At 54.0% G+C, this 20,823-nt stretch overlaps 1 protein-coding gene across 6 annotated transcripts in view; it reads left to right on the top strand.

Moving 5' to 3' along the window:
• Nucleotides 1–8: 8 nt before the first annotated feature.
• The window catches only part of PASK (PAS domain containing serine/threonine kinase), a 37,899-nt gene continuing 17,084 nt past the window's right edge, over nt 9–20,823 (top strand). For 3 of the 6 annotated variants that reach the window (XR_008998102.1, XM_036901289.2, XM_036901294.2), the window contains exons 1-9: nt 123–888; nt 9,507–9,739; nt 11,260–11,492; nt 12,115–12,285; nt 12,935–13,075; nt 13,609–13,743; nt 15,263–15,508; nt 17,195–17,354; nt 17,904–18,057. Coding sequence is in view for 5 of the 6 variants with exons in the window: in XM_036901289.2 (XP_036757184.2) it covers nt 9,619–9,739; nt 11,260–11,492; nt 12,115–12,285; nt 12,935–13,075; nt 13,609–13,743; nt 15,263–15,508; nt 17,195–17,354; nt 17,904–18,057 (1,361 nt within the window). In the remaining variant the exon portion in view is untranslated. Of the gene's footprint in view, nt 889–920; nt 1,365–9,506; nt 9,740–10,475; nt 10,558–11,259; nt 11,493–12,114; nt 12,286–12,934; nt 13,076–13,608; nt 13,744–15,262; nt 15,509–17,194; nt 17,355–17,903; nt 18,058–20,823 lie in introns of those variants that run through there. The other 3 variants (XM_036901290.2, XM_036901291.2, XM_036901293.2) reach the window with 3 other exon arrangements.

The raw sequence follows: 20,823 nt of genomic DNA on the forward strand, positions 1-20,823 counted from the left end.
CCAATGGAATCCCAGTGCAGGGCTGAGCCCCTGGCGCGCCCGAGCCCCTGCGCTTCATGGGAGTTGTAGTGCAGCCGCGAGGCCACACTTACCGGGAGCGCCTGCGTCGCCGGCCTCACCTCCCCGCAGGTAACTGGACAGCGACTGCGGGGGAAGAAGGCAGGGGCAGTCCGGGCCGCACGCACGGAGCCGTGGCTGCAGGCGAGCGGGGAGGAGAATCCGAGACATGCTCTGGGCTCGTGGGCTCATAGAGGGACACGCCGGGACGGTCTCGGCGTGGGGCTGCAGAGTGCGGGCCAATCGAGTGCGTCCCGGGCCTCAGGGCCGCGTCTGTACCTCGGGCCGATTGTGTCCTGGCATCGCCGCGCGGACTGAGCCCGTGTGAAGGGACCGCCTCTAGTTAACGCTCAGCGTGTGGCGCCCGCGTTCGAGCGCGGATAGGAGGCCGGAGGCCGGGAACCAGGGGGTGGGACCCGCTCCGTTTGCAGGTGCCGGGACAATCCACCGCGGGCGCCGAAGCCCCCGTCGGCCGCTCGGGTATGAGTGGCTCCTGAAGGAGCCTCCCGCGTCCCCCACCTCCAGGCGCGCTTCGCGCTGCTCACCCTTCTTCCGAGACCGGAGGAAACGGCTTCCTCCAGGCTGGAGGAGGCTCGGTCTCTTTTGGCCCCTCTGCGACACCGTACCGGTACTCGGCGCGTCCCTAGCAACCGTTAGCGCGGGCTTCTGCCCTCTGGCTCTCTGGATCCCGCCTTCACGTGCCGCTGACTGGCTCTTAAGGCTTGTCAATCGGCGCGAGTCGCTCTGCGATTGGCTGGTGGACTAGCGGCGAAAGGTCTCCCTCCCGGCGGGGTGAAGTGAACTTGGTGGAGTGACCCTCGCTGTCGCCAGGTGAGATTCGTGTGCCTCGGAGCGCCCGGCCGGGCTCTGCGGGGTCCCGCCGGCCTCGGCGCGGCTGTCCGACCAGCCCAAAGCTGAGCCTCGGGGCTCGTGCGGGCCGCGGCCGTTTGCCTGCCCACCTCTGGGCGCGGCTGCTTGGCCCTGCGCCGCCCGGACTGAACGCGTGCGTCTGTCAGTCCTTCCTGCTCCCCAGAATAAGCTTCCGGGAGGCTCGGGGGGCCTGGCCCGCGGGGTTGCGCCGCGCGCGAAGCCCGTCGATGCTGGGCGGAGCCCGCGCGGTGGCGCGCACGCCCCTGCCTCCCTCCGCTTCCGTCACGACCCACGCGCGCCCCGGCGTCCCCTCCTCACCCGGTTCTCCGTCCAGGGCCCCGCCGCGGCCCGAGCTCCGAACTCAGATGCAGCCGTGATGCCTGGCAGCCCCTGGCCTTTCACACCCCATCGCCCAGATAAATCCATGTCAAGTCCAGGTTGAAGTTTCGCTTCTGGGTTCCCCTTTCCATCTCTCTGCCGTTGCCTGGGTTACCGTAACATTTCTCCTCCCCACCCTCACCCGGGCGCCTTTGCCCCTGGAGGGATCTTTGTGAAAATGTGTATCTGGCAGTGTTACTACCAAGCACGGACCTCTTTAAAGTCAGTCTTTGGGAAATAATGCAGACAGCTTGGGCAGGCGTGGGAGGCCCGGTGGCTCGCCCATGTCCGCCTGTTCTCTCACAGGTGTGCTGAACTCGTCCCAAGGGAGCTCTGGGGCTCTTTGCCTTAAGGCGCCTCTGCCAGGCAGGCTTCTTCATTCCACTTTGCTGGGCATGGTTCTGCCGGTGCCTTCTCCAGGAAGCTTTGCTGGCCTGGATCTGGAGGTGCCCTTCGCTTACACCCTCCACCAGAGCAGTCATCATCCTGGGTATTCTTTTAAGATGCTCCATGCAAGAAACATACAGTCCCAGAATGGCTCTGATGGTGAGTGAAGTTACCCCTAAACCTGAAGTCCGGAGGAAGGTAGATTGTAGGGTAGCTCAAAATGACATCTTTGCCATTTTCTGCTCTGTTGTCCACTGTGTTGACTTCATGATGAAGCTGATTTTGCTCCTGGGTGTTCAACAGTGGTGGGAGCAGTCGAAGCTATTTGCTTCCTAGCTGTGTTTTGGTGGGAGAAAGGTGGTTGCTTCCAGAAGTTTAGCAACAAGTATTTTCCCAGAAATTCCCTGCACACCTATCCTGGCTGCTGTTAGGTCCTGCCATGCCTTCTGGAACCAAAAGGCACAACAGGAACAGGATGCCTCTGAGGATCCATTCGGTGCTGTATTCAGGTTCCCATGTTTTCTGCTTGGAGCAGGTACCGAAAACAAAACAAAAAACAAACAAAAAAGCCACTCTAAAAATCTAGGCCTGGACTTCTGGGCATTTCTAGTTAGTGTTTGAGTCAAACTAGTGAAAAAGAAAGTGATCTCAGGTTGCATGAAGCTGGGCTCTGTGCTCTCGGGGCCAGTGGGGGCTCTGCAGAGGTGCTGTGGGCCGGTTCCTGTGATGTGGACGTGCTGAGCAGGCCCACAGGGACTGTCGCCAGCACAGAAGGCACAGAAAGAAAAAGGATTCCCTTTCCTGCCTCCACCTCCCGATTTATCAGCTTCAGGCACTATTTATCTACTTCCTCCAGTGAAACAGAACATTGCTTGTCCTAACCCTTCCCTCCTTTCCCTTTTCTTGTTATTTTTGCAAAGTAAACTTCTATAATATTTACACTGTTTTCTGAAAAGTTTTATTACTGTTTTTTTACAAAGTAGAGTTTTGTAACATTTGCAGGGTAATCTGAAGCAAGTCAATGTGCTTTTGTCTATAGGTTGGTTGTAGTAGAAAACTAAAATATGATACATTATTGTTATTTGTTGTAGAAATAATGAGTGTATTTAGATGCTTAGAGAAAGAAATGCAAACCCCTGACATTTAAATGTTGCTACTTGAAGGAAAGCAACCTGTTCTAATAGTTTAATATTTAATTTCTTGCTTTCTACTCACCTTTTGGTTCAGAATTAGCTGCTCTTTTTAGGATCCTGTGCTGGGTATATATGTGTGTATATAAAGCATCTGTTAATTTTTTAGGATGTAGTAGTTGATTTATACAAACAGATAAATGCAATGTTAGTCACAAACCATGACAGTGAAGTTAACACTTTTAAGCCCACCACCCACATGAAGAACCAGGCAGCCCTTTGCCATCGTGCCCTCCCCTGTTCCAGCTTGCTTGGGACTCTCAGAGGAAACCTCCTGCCTGAAGTTTGAGTTTATCACATAAATGTGAACCCCTAAAGAGTATATTTCAATTTGGGGGTGGGGTGTTATGAAAAGGGAATTCTGTTGATAGGCTTTTGTAACTTGATTTTTTTTTTTTTACTTATGTGGCTAAGCTTTATCCTTGCTGTGTGTGCAGAAGTTGTTTTCACTGCTGTAATTGATAGCTTGAATATACCAGAATTTAAAATCTGTTTTCTTGTTGATGAATGTTCTGTCCTATTCTTTTCCTTTTTTCTCTTACTATTGTGAACCATGCTGCCCTGAACATTCTTGAGTGACAAGGATTTCTATAGACTATTAAGTCTAAGAGTAGAATATACTGTTAGAGTAGGTGGATGTTTGACTTAAATTGTTTTCTAAAGACATTGTATCATTTTCTTGTGGAGCCACATCTTTATCAACATTGGGTATTATTAGAATTCTTAATTTTTGCTGATTTAATAGGTGTAAAATAGTCATGATTATGCTAATAAAAGTTAAGCCCTTCATCATAGGTTTATTGGCCACTAGGGTGACCTCTTCTGTGAAATTCTTGTTTCTTTCTCATCCATTTTTCTGTTGGCCTGTGTCTTTAAATTAAAAAAATTTTTTAAATTATTGACATTTTAAACTATCTTGGATACTAATTCTCTGATTATATATGTGGCAAATATCTCCTCCCAAGTTGTGACTTACTTCTTTATATATTTTGTGAACAGACATTAGCAACTTCAAATTTATCAGTCTTATTTTTTAAAAAGCTAGAGCTTTCTGTGTCTTAAGAAAACTTGCCCAACCTAAAGTCTTACAGAAAGTCTTTCCAATTTCCTTCTAAAAGTTCTGTGTTTTGACTTATGGAGATTAAGTCTGGGGACTGATTTTTGCTCTAGATGTGTGAATAGCTCTGTTTTCATTGTTTCCCATTTGGGAGGCGAGTTGCCACAGCACCTTTGTGTGACTGTGAATGGCCTGTATTTCCTTTTATTTTTTATTTATTTTGGTATCACTAATGTATAATTATATGAGCAACATTGTGGTTACTAGACTTCCCCTATTATCAAGTCCCCACTGATGTCGGGGTTCTTGTTCATGAAGCCAAAGAATGAGCTTCACAAACACTCAAGGTAGGACAGCAAGAACAGGCTTTTATTTAGAGATAAAGTGAGAGGACAGAGCTCCCGGCTCACGCCAGGAGGGGACAAGAGAGTCCGTAGTGGTGCGCTGTCTAGGGGGTTTTATAGGCAGTTGAGGATTTTTCGAGAATATGAAAAAAAGTTTAGGGGTGTGGACTTATTAAGTAGTCCGAGAATATTGGAATTAACTTGATACAAGTAACTTCCTGCTCTGTTTTCTCCCTGAGATACCAGCATCTTGGTCTGGGGACAATGAAACAAGGCCACCTGCTCAGCCCCCAAGGTGGGCTGAGGTATTGTTTGCTAAAGAGTAAGTTAAGTGCAGTCTTACCCTTAAAGATGGAATCCTTCTTACCTTTTACTGTGTTATGGTTGGGCTTGTGTGCTAAATTAGTTTGCCCAGTTTTGCAAAACCACTTCATCAGGTCTGAAGGAGGAAAGACAGCACATAGGCCTGGGCCTTTTAGCATGTAAAGTGAATCTTATACATGATTATATGATTAGCATAAAATAAACATGTGCTACTCTTCTTTATCTGGGGTACACCAGCTAATCTCACTGAAGAATGACTCCAGAGCTGAATGTTTAACACAGAGTTTTAGTAGAGGGGTTTCCTTCCATGTAGTTACATTGCTCTGACTGTAAATATCCTGCCTTGCTTTTTCCGGAGGCCCTCACCCTGCTCTGACTACACCCATGGTCCCTGTCTCACCACCACATGCCCCATTACAATCACTGTCCATCAGCGTAGTAAGATGCTATAGAATCACTACTTGTCTTCTGTGTGTTATACTGTCTTCCCTGTGCCCTCCACCCCATACATTATGTGTGCTAATCATAATGCCCCTTTCCCCCCCTTATCCCTCCCTTCCCACCCATCCTTCCCAGTCCCTTTCCCTTTGGTAACTGTTAGTCCATCTTGGGTTCTGTGATTCTGCTGCTGTTTTGTTCCTTCAGTTTTTGCTTTGTTTTTATACTCCACATATGAGTGAAATCATTTGGCACTTGTCTTTCTCTGCCTGGCTTATTTCACTGAGCATAATACCCTCTAGCTCCATCCATGTTGTTGCAAATGGTAGGATTTGTTTTCTTCTTAGGGCTGAATAATATTCCATTGTGTATATGTACCACATCTTCTTTATCCATTCATCTACTGATGGACACTTAGGTTGCTTCCATTTCTTGGCTATTATAAATAATGCTGTGATAAACATAGGGGTGCACCTGTCTTTTTCAAACTGGGCTGCTGCATTTTTAAAAAAATTTTTTATTAAAGTATGATTGATATACACTCTTATGAAGGCTCCACATGAAAAAACAATGTGGTTACTACATTTACCCATATTATCAAGTCCCCACCCACACCCCAACGCACTCACTGTCCATCAGTACATGGGCTGCTGCATTCTTAGGGTAAATTCCTAGGAGTGGAATTCCTGGGTCAAATGGTATTTCTATTTTGAGTTTTTTGAGGAACCTCCATACTGCTTTCCACAATGGTTGAACTAATTTACATTCCCACCAGCAGTGTAGGAGGGTCCCCCTTTCTCTACATCCTCGCCAACATTTGTTATTTGTCTTTTGGATGCTGGCCATCCTTACTGGTGTGAGGTGATATCTCATTGTGGTTTTAATTTGCATTTCTCTGATGATTAGTGATGTGGAGCATCTTTCCATGTGTCTGTTGGTCATCTGAATTTCTTCTTTGGAGAAGTGTCTGTTCAGCTCCTCTGCCCATTTTTTAATTGGATTATTTGCTTTTTGTTGAGGTGCGTGAGCTCTTTATATATTTTGGATGTCAACCCTTTATCAGATCTGTCATTTATGAATATATTCTCCCATATTGTAGGGTACCTTTTTGTTCTATTGATGGTGTCCTTTGCTGTACAGAAGCTTTTTAGTTTGATGTAGTCCCACTTGTTCATTTTTGCTTTTTTTCCCTTGTGAATGGCCCATATTTCTTCAGGGAGAAGTAGAAGTCCTCAATGACACATCAGGTGTCCATATGTGACAGCCTTTTGCTGTCCCTTTAATCAGTTTGGTCATTCCTTCCCAAACACGTCAGTACCATAGAGCATATTGAGTCTTCATACATGGCCGCCTGAGTGCTCCCCAGGGCCTGGATCTGTGGGTTTGTTTCTTTGTTATTGAAGGTGGTTCATTCTCCTGTGTTCCAATGTTTCTCCCTCCACTGTGTCTCCAATCAGATTTTGAGTCATCTCAGTTCTTATCTCTTCTCTTTCATATTTTTATGTTTTCATTTCTCTGTGTTGCTTTCTGGGTTATTTGTTCCAGTGTATCTTTCAATTCACTAATTTTCTTTTTGGTTGTGACTACCTGCCTGTCTTAGCCATCTACTGACACTAAAATTAATGTGGCTGAGTTATAATTTACGGACAATAAAAATGTACCAGCGTTAAGTACATAGGTCAGTGAGTATAGCAACATGTATACAACCTGGCAGTCACAACCATCATCGAGTCCGAGAGCATTTCGGTCACCTTAAGGCCTCTCCTTGTGCTCTTTCTTGGTCGACCTCCCTGCCCAATCTGCACTAGCCCCGGACAGCCGCGGCTCTGCTTGGCGTCCCTTAGGCCAGGTCTGTCTCCGGGTCACTGGAGTCCCGCAGGCTGTGGTGCTTAGTGTCTGGCTGCCCTGGCACGTTGTGATGGTTCTGAGATTCATCCATGCCATTGTTTGTATATTTCCAGTTCATTAATTTTATTGCTAAGTAGGGTCCCTCTGTGTGGGACACTTCCATTTGCTTTCCTATTCTGTGGCTGGACATGTGGGTTGTGTCCAGGTTGGGGCTAGTAGGAATAAAGCTGTTGTAAACATACGTGTGGGAGTCTGTGTGGATGTGTGCTTTCCTTTCTTTTGAGTGGGTGCCTAGCAGTGCATTACTGTGTCCTCAGGCCCCTGGCACATGGCTTCCCTAAGTGTGTGGATATACCATTGCGCATTTCCAGCAGCAGCAGAGGGGAGTTCCAGCTGCTCCCCATCCTTACGACACTCAGGTTTCCATTCTTCTTAACTCAGCCGCCCTACTGGTTGTGTGCTGATAGTTAATTGTGGGTTTGACTTGCATTCCCCTGATTACTAAGAAGTTCAAGCATTTTCTCATGTGCTTCTTTGCAATTTGTGTGTCTTCTTTGGTTGATGTACTGTTCAAAACCTTTACCTGCCACCCTCTTTTAAGAAAATTGTGTCAGTCTTCTTATGAATCCTTAGGACTTTCTGTGTATATGGTCATGTTTTCTGTGACTCGCTTCGGTCGGGTCTGTGCCCTCCATTACAGGATGGGTGCTTTTTGTTTCTTTTTCCTGCCTTCCGGGTGGGCTGGGGCCTCCAGGACAGTGCTGAGTAGAAGGGGCAGAGTGGACCACTGCGCCCTGTGTCTGACCTCAGGAGAGCGTTCAGCTTCTCCCCATTAGGAGTGCTGCGCGCAGTAGGTTTCTATATGCGTTCATTATCAGGTGAGGAATTCTCAATTCCAGATTGCTGAGTATTTTTTCTCATGAAGGGGTATTGGATTTTGTCAAATGCTTTTTCCTGCATCAGTTCATATGATTGTGTGATTTTTCTTCCTGTTTTTCCTCTTTGGCCTATTGATAGGGTCGATCGTGTTGACTGATTTTCAAACGTTAACCAGCCCCCCCCCCCACCCCCACCCCCAAGGAAGCCCTGCGCTGCCCTTTCCTGGCTGCTGCTGGGCTGCTGCTGGGCCGACCTACCCTTTTGTCAGGGACCTCGTCCTCTCTGGGCATGAGCTGGCGGCCTGTAGTTTTTCTTTCTAGCAACACCTTTGTCTGGTTTTGGTGTCAGGAAAATTCTGGCCTCAAAAACTGGGCTGGTTTGTTCCCTCCTTTTTTAATTTCAAGAAGTGTTTATGTAATATTGATGCTATTTCTTTCTCACGTGTCTGATAGAATTCACCAGTGAAGCCAAATCTAGGACCTAGAATTTCCATTGTGGGGAAGTTTTAATTACATGCTGAAACTTAAAAATTTGATTTCCAAAAAGCTGGCTTGACTCTTAAAATCTGGTTAGTTTTGAGAAACCTGCTTGCGCATTTTTGTGACTCCATCTTTTGTATTTTTAAACATACACAGGTATTTCTAATCCCTAATATTCCTGTGTGTCTGAATCTGGTTTTTCTGTGGACTCTCCTAGAAGCAGGTTTCCTTGTCTGCTTGACTGTAAGAGAGCATATCTGGTTGGTCTCAGTCTTTGGAGGACCTCAGGACTGTGCTGGGGCGCCTTGCTTCCCAGAGGACTGCGTTGGCCAGAGCCGGGTGCTCCTGAGTTAGGGCCCCACTACCTTCCTCACGGGTCCCTGGCTGTTTTTAGGAACCTAGGGGCCTCCCTCCTCCTTGGGAGCGCTCATTCTCAGAGTTACGGCATCAGCTCAGCTTTCAACTTACTTTTCAGGCAGCTCAGAGATGCCATAGAAATGAAATACTTGGAAGATCTAGTTGTTCTGAAACGTAAGGCCACTCAAAGTTATCCACTATATTCTTATTCTTACTTTTTTCCAGAACTTTTATCTTTTGTTCTTAATCTCATCTTGCACTAGCTTTTGTACAGGGCACATTTACCCTGACTAGCTATTCTAACCCATGCCAAACCAGCAGAGTCCACCTAGGAGGTGTTCACAGTGCGCCAGTCCCAGCTGGGCTCTTGGGTCCTTGAGGGAGGGAGGAGCAGTGCGACCGTTGTGGCCCACACTGCACACATGAGGGGATTGCAACTGGAAGGTCACCGCCTGCCCAGCGCCTCACCGTGCCCAGCGTCTGTGAGCCGCTGTGCGTATGTGGTCTGTTTCTGGGATCAATGATGATACAGTGCAGCTGCTCGGATGCCTGGGTTCGGGGAAAGCTGGGGCCGAGTGGCTGAGCAGACCGCACATGCCAGCGGATTCCGCGGCCCCGTAGCGCTCCTCTGGGGCCTGGGGCGCTTTCGGTCTGTGAGGACCTGCAGCCTGCCTCCTCTGCGGCGCCTCCCTCTCTGCTCTGGTTCCCGCGTTTGCCTTCTCGTTGGCATCTCTCCTGTGCGTTTCCCCGAGAGCTGCTTTCAGCACACGTTTGTCCCGGCCGTCCTCGCTTTGTGAGTTCTGACCCAGAATGGCAGTTGGGTGTGCGGGTCTTTGGGCTGAGCTTAACTCAGACTTGCAAAGAATTAATAGGTTAAAATGCTTTTTTGTTCTTGCAGATGTTGAGTGGGCGCACTGTGTTCTGACAGCTGTTCCCTGGAGGACAGAGGCTCAGCGGCCTTTGACGTGGACCAGCGGCGCCTGTGCAGGAGCCTGTCCCTGCCAGCTCCGATGGAGCGCCCCGCCGCCCAGACCACCCCTGAGTCCAGCAGGCCCTCGTCCTTGGCCGACAGACACCTGAGCAGAAGGAATGGGCTTTCAAAACTCTGCCAGAGCAGGATGGGTCTCTCTGGTAACCACCCCCCTGAGTCACTGTGGCGCCAGCATTGAAAGTGAACACATGGAATCACCTTTGGCTCTGTTCAGTTTTTCTGTTCTTGCTGGGAAGATGACTTGTTTAGGCCCACGTGGCAGGACCCTCCCTGCCGTACTTGTTCTTCTGTGATTCTTAGGCACAATACTCTCCTTTTTAGGCCGTGTTGGAATTTACCGCCATGTTTCAGGGGCAAAATAGAGCAAAACATTATTTATTATATCAGACAGTGTGAGATGCTGTCCTGGGCTGCATGGCAAGCAAAATCCAGTTTTGCTAAATTAGCTCTAAATATTTACTGACCATGTTGCGGTTCACGCTTTCCTCCCTGACATGCACAGTTACCCAGACTTGAGCACAGCCGACCTCACATGTAGGTGGCGGGCAGCAGGCAGCAGTGTCCCAGGCTGAGCGGACAGCTGCAGGTCGCCTGCTGTCACTTGCCCAATCACTCCTTGGTGCCTCAGCACCCAGGTGGCCTGGAGCCTGAGGGAGGGGCTGCAGGGGAAGCAGGTGGGACCTGTCCTGCAGGGAGGAGGAGGTGGATGGATGAGGAAGGACAAGGACGAGGAGGATGATGACTTGGCTCTGCCGGGTGGGACAGAGCTGGCTGCCCAGGGCCTGTCCTGAGATACAAGGAGGGGCCGAGCCTTGGGTCTGGCTGCCTGGGAAGAGGACGGCCGCGGCAGACGGTGGCGTGGTTCCCTGCTGCAGGGAACGGTCTGAGCAGGCCCATGAACTGAGAAGGTCGGAGTGTCCTTGATGAAGGACTCAGAGGGAAGGGAGGGAAGAGTTAGGTCTGTTTGCTTGGAAGGACGGAATTGACGTTAACTGAGATGAGAAAGAGGGCAGCAGGCAGCCGGACCCCCGGGAGGGGTCGGGGCTAGGGTGTGAGTGTGGGCTGTTAGCACCTTCCTGTGGGAAGTGTTCTTAAAGCCACAAGGAGTGGGTAGGACGAAGCAGAGTTCTGAGGCTGAGCGTGGGGCCCTGCTCTGGTAAGGGGTCAGGAAGGCGAGTGGGGCTGCTCTGCTGGGGGCAGGTGGTTGAGGAGGCCCTCGGTGCCCAGGGTTGCTGGGGGAAGGGGAGGGGGAATAGATTTCCTGAAACAGCGGGGTGAACGGGACAGTAAATGGGGGTTGGAAAGGAGGAGCGGGGAGATAATAGGTAGCTCCTGAATTTGGGACTTTCCAGGAACAAGTGACGGATTGGGCATTAGCTGGGGGGGAGGATGGCACATGAGGATCTTAGAGTATTACCGACTCAGAAGTGTTACCCTGGGGCCATTCGTGCTTCAGATGGGGCATGTCTCCATGGCCACAGGGCACCTGGTGGTGGCTGAGGTGGACTCCGGGACCCTTCAGACTACCAGGGTGTGAATCAGCCCTGCAGGTTCATGTTACCCTGGGTTCCTTTTGTAGGCGCTGGGCGCTTTGCGTGTTTCAGAAGCGAGATCCTGGCAGCCACACGAGGGCTAAAGCTTCCTTTCCTTCTCTTTCCAGAAGACACGTGGAGCTCCTACTGCCTGTCATCATTGGCGGCCCAGAATATCTGCACAAGCAGACCGCACTGCGTGGCTGCCCCTGCGCCAGTGGCCCGGGCCGGGTCGCTGGGCAGCGCATTCTGCTGCTCCCCGCCGGGAGGCTTGTCCTCGGGGTGGTCTGCGCCCCTGCTCCCGTCCCCCATGTATAACCCGAACAAGGCCGTGTTCATCGTGGACGCCAAGACCACAGAGGTATTTGCTTCGATCTGTGACCCAGCTGTGAGTTGGGGTCTGTGCCTTTACCCTATAACCCCAAACAGAGAAATCGGTGTTTAAAGTGCAATTAGAAAATGCCTGGCTTTGCCTGCATAGTAGTGAAAGGGATGAATTTGGAGACCTAAGTATGAATCAACCAAAACCATTTGAGTCTTTATCAAGACAGACTGAAGGAAAGGGGATGAAGCACATTCTTGACTCGTGCCGACATGCTGCTTAGCTAAATAAGGGTGGGTGCTCAGTATCTGAATTAGATGTGTTTGTGTAACACCCATTTATGTACAAATAACCAACACGGACAGATGGGTAGGATGTGTGGTATAAGCCCTCATGTCTTCTGCATGGTTGTGATGGCATGGCGTGCCCGCCTCGGCAGGTGGAGGACATGTGTTTCCGGTCCTGGCAACATCCAGTGCACTAACCCATGGACGTTCTTGTTTCCATGCCCTCGAGATCCCAGAAGACCCGTGGGTGCCCCTGCTGTGAGCTCAGCCACCACAGAACACTGCGGGAGGCCAGGTCTCTGGACCGTCCCCGGGGCCTATGCCACCTTCTCTTCAGCTCTGGTGGTGCTTATGCCCCTCTCTGCCACCTGCAGATCCTGGTTGCCAGCAACAAAGCTTGCCAGCTCCTGGGGTACAGCAGCCATGACCTGATTGGCCACAAGCTCACACAGTTCTTCCTGAAGCCAGATTCTGACGTGGTAGAGGCCCTCAGCGAGGAGCGCCTGGAGGCCGACGGCTGCGCCGCCCTCGTGTTTGGCACAGTGGTGAGTGCAGAGCTCACTGACAGCGCAGCCGGTTGCCGGCCACCTCTGTGGCAGGAGCAGTTGGGTGGTGGGCAGCAGGCGTCAGAGGGACAGGAGCGGTGTTGCCGGGGCTTGGCATGAGGGCGGCGCAGGATGCAGGAGGGGACTGACCCGCGTTTGGCAGACCTGCAGGCTGCCACCTCGGCGACATGAGTTCACGTCCCCACCTTCTGTCTGGTTTTGGTTGGAGGGGCCACGTGGCTGGGAGGGTTTCCTGGGGCCTTGAGCCTCCCCGTGTGATGTGTCCCGCCCGACACCCCCCTGACCAGCTCTGTGGTGCCGAGCCTGGAACCGCAGGCACCAGAAGAACCTAGAAAGCTGCCTGCTCAGGACTGGCTCCCAGAGGAGCGCTGGCGGCCCCACACTGGGTCCACCTCCTTAAGGGCTGCCAAACTTTTTCTGCTGTGTCTCTGGGAAGCTGAGAACGGAAGGTTCTCTTCTGAGAGAATGTCTGCACAGAGATTGTAAGGCTGAGTGTCAGATGCCTTGCTTCGTAGTTGGTTGATTTCTGAAATGTGAGGCAGCTGAGCAAGGGTCCAGACACCCTGCCGGGGCACCAGGGGGCTTGGTGGCAGCCCCCAGCCAGGCGTGGGCCCCTCTCTGCCCACAGGTGGATGTCATGAGCCGCAGTGGGGAGAAAGTCCCAGTCTCCGTGTGGATGAAGAGGGTGAGGCAGGAACATAGCCTTTGCTGTGTGGTCGTGCTGGAGCCTGTGGAGAGGCTCTCGGCCTGGGTGGCTTTCCAGAGCAATGTGAGTTTGTGTTCAGTTTCTCAGTGGCACATGGCTTCACCATGCGTCACCCCTCCCAGTGCAAACCGTGTTGCCACTGGGAGCCTTGAGGGAGGGCTCTGAGGGCTGCGCCTCTTGCTAAAAGTGTGCGCTTGGGCAGGGACCTGACTATCCCAGGCCTCGGCTGTGAATCAGGATACAATCGTACCCACTCACAGGGTTGTCTCACCCGTCAGTGAGGTAATGTATGCAGACCCCACAGAACAGTGGCTGGCAGGCAGCACTCAAACGCAGACCGTGGCTGTGGGGGTGGTTCTTGTGATCAGTGGCTCTTGGGTGTGGGGCCTCTGCAGAATGCCCTGGGGAATCAGTAGTGTAGGTACACCCGGCAAGAGGAGGAGAGGGCATCTTTGACAGGCGTTTGCCGCCTCTCGTGCTTGGGGAATGGGGCGTGTGAGTGGTCTTGCTTTGAGCGCTTCAGGCTTCGTGAAGTTTAAAGCTGACATGCAAGAAACTTGTACTGTATCACTTAAAACACTGGTTTTTCCTCCAAGGGAACCATAACATCATGTGACACTCTTTTTGCTCATCTGCACGGGTATGCATCCGGGGAGGAAGTGGCCGGGCAGCCCATCACAGACCTGATCTCTTCTGTGCAGCTCCCGCCTCCTGGCGAGCACATCCCAACGGTAGGACCCCTGCCTGCTGCAGCACGTGGCCGTGGCCACTGGAGTCTGTTGCTCTGGTGGCATCAGGCTCTTAGAGTTGGAGACATAGACTGGGCTTCCAGACAGCAGGAGTGTCCCCCATGGGACGGTGGGGCCGGATCGACGAGAACACTCTGGGCTCTGAGCCTGTGACCAAGGGTCAGAGCCTGTGTGGCTCCCCAGCTGACCGTGCTGTCCCCTCGGTCCTCCCCTTGGAGCATGCAGGGGGCACCTGTGGTGTCCCTTTTTACGGAGAGGTCTGGGGGCCACGAGGGGCAGGGAGGATGGCTGACGGGGCTCCCCTCAGGCAGGTGGAGGGCCAGAAGGGGGATGGTGGGCAGCTTTAGGGGACAGTGGAGGTTTGGGGTGTGGGTGGAGGTTCGTTAACAGCTGAATCCTCCCAAGTCCCAGGCCGGACAGCTGTGTTTGACCGGTCAGCTCTGCCGCTGCAGGAAACAAGACCCCTTCTGGACCCCATTGGCACCCCTGGCTCTCTGGCCTCAAGCTGAGAGTAGAGGTCCTGGAGCTGTTCGTTTGCTGCTTTCAGTCTTCCGGCTTGATTGGAAGCCCCTCCCCAGCCCTTATTTTCTCTGTGCCTTTTAATCTTTCCTAAAGCAGTAGCCTCTTGGGCCCCAAGGCTGGTGGGAGCGTCCTTTAGTACAACCGATTTGGGACAGCGTTTGGCAGTGTCTGTTCCATCTGCACACAAGCAGACCTCTGACCACGCCAGGCCCTACCTGAGGGACATGTGCTGGAGGGCACATGTGAGCGTGTTCTCTGCATGTTTGGGACAGCCACATACGGGAGCCACCCCACACCCCCAGGGCCGAGGAGACAGGGCTGACTGGGGTCACCGGTTCTGACCTGTTCTGGTGAAGCAAGAGCACCCGCACATGCAGGGCATGCCTGGGACACAGGCCCCTGCATCCCTCAAGTCCTACAGGCTGCACCCTTAAACAGAGGGGCAGGTGGGATGGGTGAGGGATGGACACAGGCTCTGGCCAGCTTGCCATCTTATGAAACCAGGAAGGGAGCAAGCCCTCAAAGCCTTTGGTTAGGAACACTGCTTCAGTCAAGCTGTGCTGAGGAAACGGGATACATTCCAGGTACTGAAGGCAGTGAACCGTATGCAAGGACTTGAGGCAGACGGGGAGGGCCAGCAACAGCAGGCAGCTGCTGCCCCCCGGGCTGGAGGAGGGGGAAAGGAGTGAGGGACCAGACGCCGGTCCAGTCCTGGCACCGTCCTCCTTTGTCCTGGGTGTGCCGCCCTGGGGCTGTTGTGGAGTGGGGGGCAGCTGCTGGACTGTGTCCCCTGCCCCAGCTGTGGCTCCAGGTCAGGGCTCTGGCTCCCGGGGCGAAGGTGGGGTGCAGGCAGATGGAGAAAGAGCGGCGTGGGCATCGGGCGTCCCTGGGGCCTGGGGTGGGTCTTACTCCAAGCAGCGAACACTCAGAGCTGGGCCCCGTGACGCCACTGCAGCTCGGTGGTGTGTCTTTCTTTCAGAATCTCAAGGTTCAGAGGTCTGTTGGAAGAGCCAGGGATGGCACCACCTTCCCCCTGAGCTTGAAACTGAAATCCGAACCACGTGCCGGGGAGGCAGAAGGCAGGCCGGCGTACCGGGCCTCTGTGTGGGTCTTCTCCACTGTCAGTGGCCTCATCACCCTGCTGCCCGATGGCACCATCTACGGCATCAACCACAGCTTCGCACTGGCGCTGTTTGGTTATGGGAAGACGGAGCTCCTGGGCAAGGTGGGCTCTGGGCTGCCAGAGTGTGGGCCTTGCAGGGAAGCTGGTCTGCTCAGACCACGAGGGGGCGTGTTAGTCCTGTGCCTTGTGCCTCCACATCTTTGGTCCAGCAGGGCCCCTCCCAGCCCGCCTGTGTGTGCTTCTCTGGACCCGCATCGAGTGTTCTGCGTCCCTCTGGGCTTCCTCCAGAGCCCCTGGCACTTGTCATATGCGACCAGCTGCCCCAGGAGAGGCCTGTCCTCACCTCCTCTGACTGTCCTGGGGGCCGTGGTCGGGGCAGGGGGAGGTGTTCTATAACCTTCTTCCCTGATGAGCTTTCTCAAAACTCCTTGAACACAGGGAGGTGGAAGTCTCCACATCCCAGGAGCCAGGCCCCCCAGAGGTGTCGACTCCCTTTTTTCTTACCTAAGACTGCTGAGCCGTCCAAGCTACCACAAGCTTAGTGGCTAAAACACAGCAATCATGTATTTTTGACACAAGTCTGCCTTTGGACCGAGCTTAGTAGGACAGTTCATTCTGTTCCATGTGGGGTCGGCTGGGGTTGGCGTCCTCCCGGGGCTCATCCGCTTGTGTGTTTGGCCAGTGGGGACCATGGCTGGGGCCAACGTCCGGACCCCCTCTGAGAGCTTGGTGACCGGGCTCCGAGGGCCGCCTTGGAGTGCCCCTCCTTGGTCCGTGCGGTCCTCTGGGCCCCTGGGGAGGGGACTCAGGCCCCCACTTGATGGAGGAGGGTCCTGGGGGAAGGAGGGGCTGCTGTGTGGCACGTTGCTCTTGAGGCCAAGCGGCCCCACCCTGGCGGGCCTGGCTCCTGGGTACAGGAGCCCTGAAGCCTTTCCCAAGCGCCTTGGCCACCACAGGCCTTGGCAGGTGCGGCAGCAGCCATTCCGTCCTGGCCCTCCTGCCGTGCTGATCCCACACCCTGAGACAGCTAGCCTGTTTTCACCTCTTTTTGGGGCTCCAGAAACAGGCCCCTCTCTGTCCTCTAATGAAAAGAACAGGAAGCAAGTAAGCTGACTTGTAGTTATGTTGAACCAAACTAGGTTCGGTTGTAGTTCATGAAAACGCGTCTAGCATAGTTCCTGGATGAGGAGTCCCACGGGAAGGCCGAGGGTGCCGAGCCCCCCAGGGAGTGGGTGGGACCTGCCTCACCCGCCCCACCCGCCCTTCCTCTGAGGGCGGTCAGGTGTGTTCCGGGCTCGCGGCCGTGGGTGGCCGGCAGGAGTGGGGGCTGCTCCGGGGTCTCCCGTGCAGGGCATTTGCTCGTGCAGCTCCTGGGCTGGGCCTTTCACGCTGCAGCTGAGGTCGGACCCTGTGCCCGGGCTCTTCTCCTTTGCACCGGGGTGCATGTCCCTGAGACTTGATTCAGGTGCACTTCGCAGACGTGCTCTAGGCCGAAGGAGAACATGGGGTCGAAGCTGATGTGTCCGCGGAAGCCAGTAGGTGTTAGTGTGACTGGCTTCAGAGTGCATTAGTGCTGTCTTTTTCACAAGAAAAAGGGGAAAATAATGAATTCCATGCCGAGCCTCAGAGGGGCTTTGGGCTGTCAGAAGGAACTGGACCCAGGGTCTTTCCTACCTCTTCTGGAGGCTTGCTCACATTTTCAGTGTCTCCCCAGACTGGGCAGTGGGACCGTCCTATGGGTCAGTGTGGAATCTTGTCAGTTCTGAAATGTCGATGTTTGTTTTCTAGAATATCACCTTCCTGATTCCTGGTTTCTACCAATACATGGACCTTGTATATGACAGCTCCTTACCACTGCCAGACCTGGCCGACTGCCTGGACACTGCCACCCAGAGTGGGCCTGGGGAGGTGACTGTGGGCCCCCAGCAGGACCAGAGCCCAGCTGGTGGTGAGACCCGGCTGCCCTGCCCCCAGGCCCCAGGAAGACAGGAGGGGGCTCTGGGTGGCCTGGAGCAGCTGCTGGGCTGCCATGGGGACCCTGTCTGTGTGGTTTGATGTCCCTCTCTCTGCCTCTTGTGTGCTGTGTGTTCCTAGGGGATGGGACATGTATGGGAGCCTCACAGATGTGTCGGCACGTGGAGGACTGGAAGTCCCCAGGATGTCACCACAAACCTGTGTGTGGGACCCAGTAGCTAATTGGCGGTCTTCATTTTAAATGGAGCCTGTGGGCCAGCACCCTGGGAGGGGACAGAGGAAATAGAGTGAGAAACTGCCAAGTGCGGGCCGGGACGCAGTGGGGGGCAACAGCTGCTGGCCTGGGAGCGTGCCCCTGGGGAGCCAGAGGCGGTCGGGTCGTGACGCGCTGAGAAAGGCGTGGGGAGAGGGCTGATGGAGCTTGTGAGATCAAGCCGGGCCCCCCGCCCGCTGCTCAGAGGGGGCCTGTCCTGGTGAGGTGTGCCTGCCAGTGCGTGACACTCTCTTGTGGCGTTGCTGCTAGAGCCAACGGCCGACATCGCACTTGCTGGTGGCCACGTCCTGCTGAGAGGTGAGGTGCTCAAGCCTGTGGAAAGCCAAGAAGCCTTCACTGGGACCCAGGCCCCGGCCACTGGAGGCCATCGCCCTTCCTCCTGCCCAGCTCCGCCCACTCTGGGGTAAGGTCTGTGGGGACCGAGACAGTGCACTGAGGGGGAGGCAGGTGGCAGGCAGATGAGGACTCGCTGGAGGGCAGTGTCAGCCACACGGTGGGCAGGCTAGTGTTCGGGATGCCTGCAGCAGGCTGACCGGGGCAGGCTTCGTGAGGCGCTCCCTGTCTGTGGACAGGAACTGTGTAGGGTCCAGGGAGCTAATATCAGCAGGATTTTCTCACCTTCAAAATCTGTTCTCTTTGTGCATTTTTAAATAACAAAGTATTCTATCTAGAGTAGAGGAAGTCCATGTTAGAAAATCTGAAAAATTTGAAAAAGTAGAAATAAAAAATCCACTGTTCAGTTATCGTCCTGTTCTGCAAAGCATTTCGGTGTGTTTTCAGTTCTGAAAATCTCTGCAGTGTAGCGCCCAGGAACGGCCAGACTCGCTGCATGCACGCCCCCTCCCCGCTCTGGCCCAAGAGGCACCCACTTCCTTCCCGCTCAGCTCCCCTCACGACTTTGTGCCCAGGATGGGGGTCAGAGCTGCCTGTCCTTGAATGTGACCTGTGCATGCCTAGGTCTGGCTTCTTCTGCTCTTGGTCATGCCTGTGAGGTTGATCTGCATTGTGTTTTCCAGTCTTCTTGAAATACATAAAAATATGTCTCAGGTGAGCAGGTGTATTTCAAGAGAATGGTGGTGAGAGGCACAAGCCCCATTCCCGTGTCCTGCCTCCCCCAGGGGGGCTGCTGTGCCAGCTCTGCTCTTCTGGACCCCCTTCCCTGTGCATCGGCACATGTGTTTGCTCAGGCATGTCCGCTTTTGGTCCTATAACGCAGATAGGTGTGCACTGTGCACATGTACGCACATACGCATGCACTCACACACACCCGAGACCCGTGCCCGGCTCCACAGTTTATGAGTTTCCCCATGGATGGTTGCTGCCTGGCTTCTGCCCGCTCCCCTGTGGTCTGAGCCGTGTAACTTGCGGGTTCCTCTTGCGGGGTGCCCAGCAGGGGCTCCTTGGCAGGTGTGGTCCAGCACCGCGCAGCCTGCACTCCCCTCAGTGCCAGGCCAGAGCTTGTTTTCGGGTTGTGCCATGAGGAAGTTCCACCAGGCAAGCCGCTCCCACGTTTGCTCTGGATCGGTCATGCTCGCCTGCTGACCTGAGGTTGGCTGGCACCTATAGACAGCCCGCTGAGGACCACTGCCCCCTCTCACCTGCTGCCTGTTGCCCTCTCAGTCCTCACTCTGTCACTCACTGGCCCACTCACGGATTTCACTCAACAACTAAACATCACTAAAGACGTGAAGGCTCGTCCCTAGAACTAGGCTGAGACAGTCAGTGAGGCTGGGACATGGGAAGGCAGGAAGCCTGATGCGGAGTGGCTGTGTCCCAGGCTCTGGTCAGTGCCCTTGCTCCGTTCTCCCTGTGGCTCTCCTAGTACTGTTGTGTTCAGGCAGTTGATGCCAAAGCCAAGTGGATTGTTAGAGTGTTGATCAGGTGCTGAGACCTTGAGTGAAGCACCCAAACAAGCCGGTGGGGGCCTTGGGTCCCTGCGGCGCTGCTGCTGGAGGCCCTGCTGCCTTGGAGCTGAGCTGGGGCAGTTGGGGGGCAGGGAGGAGAGGGGCCTCACTTGCCCTTAAAGGCTCTCTTGAAAGCCCCGCCCTCACCTCCACCTTGGCCAGAGGTCAGTGACACTGCTGTGTCTGGCCACTGGGGAGGGAAGGAGGTGGTGGGGTGCAGAGCCGCCCTGGGCCTGACCCCTCACCTCACCCATGTCCGAGGGGTGCCTGCCTGCCCAAGGCCTGGCCCACACCCGTGTCAAAGGGATTGCCCGCACTGCTGGCGAGAGGGTTGAGATCCTCCTGCCTCCTTGGCTGGCCCTGCAGGGGGCGTGCAGCTCCCTGGACACTGGCACAGGGCTGGTCTCTTGGCATGGGATGGATGGATGGAAGCAGATGACCTTTACCTGGGTCTGCAGACCCTCGTCTGCCCTTCAGCTGCTCCAGAAAGCCTCTGCTCTTCCTCCACCAGCAGCTCCTCTGTGGAGCCCTCCTTGCTTTGGGTCCCTCTGCCCTGCCTCCTTACAGACCTCTGCAATCCCATTTACCAGACGGCTGGTATGTCTGCCACATTCTGATGGTCTTGGTGCTGGCCTCTGGCCTTGGACAGCACAGGGCAGGTGCTCAGCAGTCTGTCCTGTGGGACCTCGGAGGCGTGGCCAGCTAGAGGGGTGCTGGCCCAGGAGGCCTGCGGGTGCCTGCCTGGACTGTGGCGGCCTCTCCCTCCAGGGCCCCGTGCTGAGTGTCTGTGCTTTATGCTCTGGCTCCTGGGCACTAGTGAGCCTCCCACCTGTGAGGCTCCCTGCTGCTGCTCGCACCCGCCCTCTCTGAGCCGTGTCCCCTTGGCCGTGAGGGCCGGTGCATTGGTAGCCGGTCACAGTTTAACCCTGTGCAGTGCTGGGCACTCTCAAGTCCCTGCTCTCCTTTCCTCCCCCTCCCTGAGGCACCCCGTGGACGGCTGAGGTTGCCCAGCCTGGATGCCCTACTCATTTCAGGGGACATGCTGGCCCCTGAGCTTATGGCCCGGGGTGCTCGGTGGCATTCTTTGGTAAATCATTGCTCAATGTGGATTTATATGGAGACTCTGTGAGTTGCTGCTTTATTTTTTAATTTTGTTACAAAATTTAATTTTTTTCTCTGTCATAGTTTATGGTGTGAAATGCTTTGTGCTCATGTCCAATAGAGGGGGTCCATGTGAGCCTTTAACCCTTCTGTGGCCCTTGAGT

Source organism: Manis pentadactyla, chromosome 6 (genome assembly GCF_030020395.1).
Source record: "Manis pentadactyla isolate mManPen7 chromosome 6, mManPen7.hap1, whole genome shotgun sequence".
Lineage (NCBI taxonomy): Eukaryota > Metazoa > Chordata > Mammalia > Pholidota > Manidae > Manis > Manis pentadactyla.